Below are 4,768 nucleotides of genomic sequence, written 5' to 3' on the forward strand. Positions count from 1 at the left end.
GGTGTCCCTGTGATGGACTGAGACCTGTCCAGCGTGTCCCTGTGATGGCCTGAGACCTGTCCAGGTGTCCCCCATCTCTCACACAGTGATGGCTGGACATGGGCACCAGTGACCCCCGTGACCCAACAAGGAAGAAGCGAGTAAAGATGGTGGATGGAAGTATTTAATTAAATGCACATGATCTAAACTGGACAGGTCGTGAGGACCACTGAGATGAATCATTATGGTAGACACATACATGATACAGCCACATCATGCAGCAGCACTAAACCCATTCCGTGTCACAGACGTGTCTCCGTCAACGTCGTTGTCAACAGTTCAGTATTCTGACAAAGTTTAACATTTAATTTAGTCTCAAAACTAAACTTTTCCATCAAATGGATCTTGAAGCTTGGAAACAGAAGAAGAACCTTCCTCCTGCTTATTTCTGAGTGACTCCAGTACATTTTGGTCACATGACCTTCCTGTTGTTTGTAGTTTAGTTTGAGACAGAGCCGGACCAGGCTCTACGACTCAGATATGGTTCTGGACTTGAAAGAAGGTCCAGGAGAGTCCAAGGTCGATCTCATCCAGTGAAGGACAAACTGTTGGTTCTCAACGGGTTCTGCTCACCTGGTCCGAAGGCTTTAGCCCTATTGGGGTGCAGGGTTCTGGCCCGGAGGGGGGCTCCAGGTTTCAGCTTGGCTTTGGGGAACTGAGACAGGTACGTCATGACAGAGTGCTCGTCCACGTTCGGGTCCACAATCTCCTCCGGAGCGATCACCTGAAAGAGACGGGAGCAATCAAAGTAATCCAGACATCGAGGCCTGACCTTCAATCTGCAGGTGACCGGGGGGGTCTGGTCCAACAACTGTCAGAGCTAAACATTCATCAGGAACCAATCAGCATAATGAGAAACATCTGCTCAACCAGCTGAGCATGCTCAGTAACAACACATCTGCATTTCAAAATAAAAGCACCTGGACCTAAAACCAGGAGGTTTTCCAGTTTTATTTTCACATTAAACTGGAATTATTGTCTGGGCTCATTCCAACCATCAGGTCACATGTTCTGCTGACAGCAGCTGGCATTCTGGCAGGGGGCGGTACCTGCGGGACTCCCAGCCAATCATCTGCCTGCTGCATGGCCTCACGAGCGTTCTCCACTGGCTGACTGGGATCCCAGGTTTCCCAGTCCGGACACAGACCTGAAGGCAACACACACACACACACACACAGACATAAATCAGTGGGCACAGAAGGATTTAGATTTTTATGAAACAACATTTAAATGTTGTTGAACTGTGGGCGGGGTTAAATTTACAACAGTTTACAATGTGGGCGGGGCTAACTAACAATTTCAAAAATGTGTGCAGAGCTAACAGGCAGCACAGTGGCACAGCTGGTAGAGCTGCCGCCACTCAGCAAGCAGGTCGCCAGTTCAAATCCCGTCCTGAAAAGTTTCTGTGTGGAGTTTGCATGTTCTCTCTGTGCTGCGTGGGTTTTCTCCAGTTTCCTCCCACAGACCAAGAACATGCATGTTAGACTGACTGGTGACTCAAAACTGTCCCTAGGTGAGAGAGTGAATGGTTGTTTGTCTCGTTTGTCTCTATGTGTCCCTGTGATGGACTGGAGACTTGTCCAGGGTGTCCCCTGCCCCTCACACAGGGACTGCTGGATATGGGCACCAGTGACCGAAAAATAAAGAAGTGGATAAAGATGATGGATGGGCGGGGCTAACTTTACAGCTGTTTTTAAAAGATGGGTGGGGCTAACTTTACAGCTGTTTTTAAAAGATGGGCGGGGCTAACTTTACAGCTGTTTTTAAAAGATGGGCGGGACTAACTTTACAGCTGTTTTTAAAAGATGGGTGGAGCTAACTTTACAACTGTTTTTAAAAAATGGGAGGAGTTAACTTTATAGCTGTTTTTAAAAGATGGGCGGGGCAGCTTTAGGTCATGTTTGAATGTTTTAGATCCATCCATCCATTATCTTTACACACTTCTTCCTGTTCGGGTCACTGGTGTCCATATCCAGCAGTCACTGTGTGAGAGGCGGGGGACACCCTGGACAGGTCTCCAGTCCATCACAGGGACACCTGGATACGTCTCCAGTCCATCACAGGGACACCTGGACAGGTTTCGAGTCCATCACTGGGACACCTGGATACGTCTCCAGTCCATCACAGGGACACCTGGACAGGTTTCCAGTCCATCACTGGGACACCTGGACAGGTTTCCAGTCCATCACAGGGACACCTGGATACGTCTCCAGTCCATCACAGGGACATCTAGGGACAGTTTAGTCAGTCTAACATGCATGTATTTGGTCTGTGGGAGGAAACTGGTGTAGCCGGAGAAAACCCACGCAGCACGGAGAGAACATGCAGACTCCACCCAAAAAGATCCCCGGCCAGGATTTGAACCGGCAACCTTCTCACTGAAAGGCAACAACTCTACCAACTGAGCTGACATGCTGCTGAATGTAGTAGATATTTGGTAATTTTTTAATTCTTCTTAGGAAAAACTTTCATTTGACTGCATCATTTGGAACTCGGGTGTTCTGTCAGTGAGCTTAGGGTCAGACAGATCCTACCGGGGGCACAGTTGTCCACCAGGGCTCCTAGGGCCTTCCCGTCCCTCCAGTCCCGGTGGAAGTTGGTGATGGGCAGCTGGGGGACCTTGTTCTGAATCCAGCCTAGCAGACGCTGTTTGGGGGTCAGTTTCTTGGCGTCCTCATCGTCCTCGTCCTCCCACATGGGCATGGAGATGGAGTAGTGTAAGATCAGGGTCCAGATCAGACCCAGGATCAGCTTCAGGTTCCCGTCCACGATGGCCTTTGAGTCTGGAGGACAGAGACGAAAAATGAAACTTTGAATTTACAGTTTCTTGTTTTCATAATTAGTTTTAGACATAAAGTCCAACCAAAGACCATCAAAGAACAGTTGTTCTGGAGCTCTGGACCCATGGAGTCCTGGACCTAAAAAACCTGGTCCTGTTAAGAACCTGATGGGTAGAATGTGTTTCTGGAGGTTTACCTCAGCAGTTTGGATATATTCTGTGGTAGCTGAGGGTGATCTCAAACACCGAGTCTGAGAGCCAGCACCAACAATCCTTCAGGAAGTTCTTTCCTTGTCGTCTTGACACGGTTCTGTTAGTCCAACAGAAAAATGTACCGGTTCTACCTTTGGTCTTTGATGTGCCATCCACTTTTGGTCCATAAGGACAAAGCCTGCAGTCAGGAGGAGACGGCCTGAGGGAAAGCCCGAACCTTTGTAGAAAAGTCTTCTTTCTTCCAGCCTGGGTGACCTGTCCCTGTCCCTGTCCCCCACACACTCTGTCCCAAAGTGAATATTATTATATTTATATATACTCATATTTAATATTTAATCTGTGTCTATAATAACCAGATCCTGAAATGTAGACGTGACGTGTGGATTTTCTGAATAAAGAGCACTAACATGCACAATTAACTGATTTTGACTAATCTCATCCATGAACATATAAACACCAATATATCTTAACATGGGGGGTATTGAAAACATATATATATATATATGTGTGTGTGTGTGTGTGTGTGTGTGTGTATATATATTCAAATATATTAGTGTGTGTGAATGACAGGCATCAACTTAAAACACTGTAGAACGGTTCCTTATGAAGTTCAGTCCATTTCTTTGTAGTAGTTGACCAACAGATCTGCCACATTCAACATGGCGGACGCTGTGACGACCAGCCCGCTCAACGAGGCGTCTACAGCCTAATCCATCTGTTCTCTGATTGGTTCGTTAAATTTGTGATTGACATGACGTTGACCAATCAGCTGAGAGGAAGAAAATTCAAGTCAAAATTCGTAATCGTAAAATGAAACTCACAGGAAGAGATTCACACGTAGTTTTTGGATTCATATCTGTAAACAGAATCAGAAGGAGTTTTATTGTCATTGCACCAAAGTACAGCGAGATTATATTCCGTACAGTCGTCCGAAAGATGGGTGAAGTGCACGTGGCTGCAGCTCCAAGGAGCGCAGACCCTTTTTCCTTAGATAGAAAAGGGGAAAGACCATGGGGATGGTGGTATTAAAAAAAAGATCTCTTCACACGTTGTCCTTGTCAGGACACGATTGAAAACATGAAACTGTGCCAGCAGCACATTTATAGACACATTATGTATTTGATGACAAGATGGTGAGATATGACCATGAAGCACTTCCAGATAGACCATAGTCCTGAGAAGATGTTGATGTGTCAGCCGGTACAGCTCTGACAAACAGAACATCAGAAACAAGTTTAGTAACTTGTACCTTGTTCATTTACAAATACAAATCTTTTTTACACGTGCAAAATATTTATGACTGGAATTTGTGCCCATAGTCCACCAATGTATTTTTATCAGAAGCTGTGGTTTTAATGTTGACTCTACTTTTATGAGAATGTTTTACTGAGTCTTTGAACCTTCACCTTGATCTGATGGTTTGGACTTTTAACATGAAACAACAGGAACAAACTCTCAGGGACTGTCAGGATGTGCAGCAAAACTGCTGGCACAGCCCCACAGAACCTCACTGACCTACAGAACCTCACTGACCTACAGAACCTCACTGACCTACAGAACCTCACTGACCTACAGAACCTCACTGACCTACAGAACCTCACTAACCTACTGAACCTCTCTGACCTACAGAACCTCACTGACCTACAGAACTTTACTGACCTAAAGAACCTCACTGACCTACAGAACCTCTCTGACCTACAGAACTTTACTGACCTAAAGAACCTCACTGACCTACAG

The 4,768-nt window shown here is 46.1% G+C and overlaps 1 protein-coding gene across 1 annotated transcript in view; it reads right to left on the bottom strand.

The window, feature by feature from the left end:
• LOC119428422 (filamin-C) overlaps positions 1-4,768 on the bottom strand; it is a 92,610-nt gene that overhangs the window by 76,001 nt on the left and 11,841 nt on the right. The window contains exons 2-4 of the mRNA XM_037696103.1: positions 2,574-2,822; positions 1,089-1,186; positions 613-763 (exon numbers count right to left, since the gene is read on the bottom strand). Of these exons, the coding sequence (XP_037552031.1) occupies positions 613-763; positions 1,089-1,186; positions 2,574-2,822 (498 nt within the window). The remainder of the gene's footprint in view (positions 1-612; positions 764-1,088; positions 1,187-2,573; positions 2,823-4,768) is intronic.

This window comes from Nematolebias whitei, chromosome 22, assembly GCF_014905685.2.
Source record: "Nematolebias whitei isolate Nwh7 chromosome 22, NemWhi1, whole genome shotgun sequence".
Taxonomy (NCBI): domain Eukaryota; kingdom Metazoa; phylum Chordata; class Actinopteri; order Cyprinodontiformes; family Rivulidae; genus Nematolebias; species Nematolebias whitei.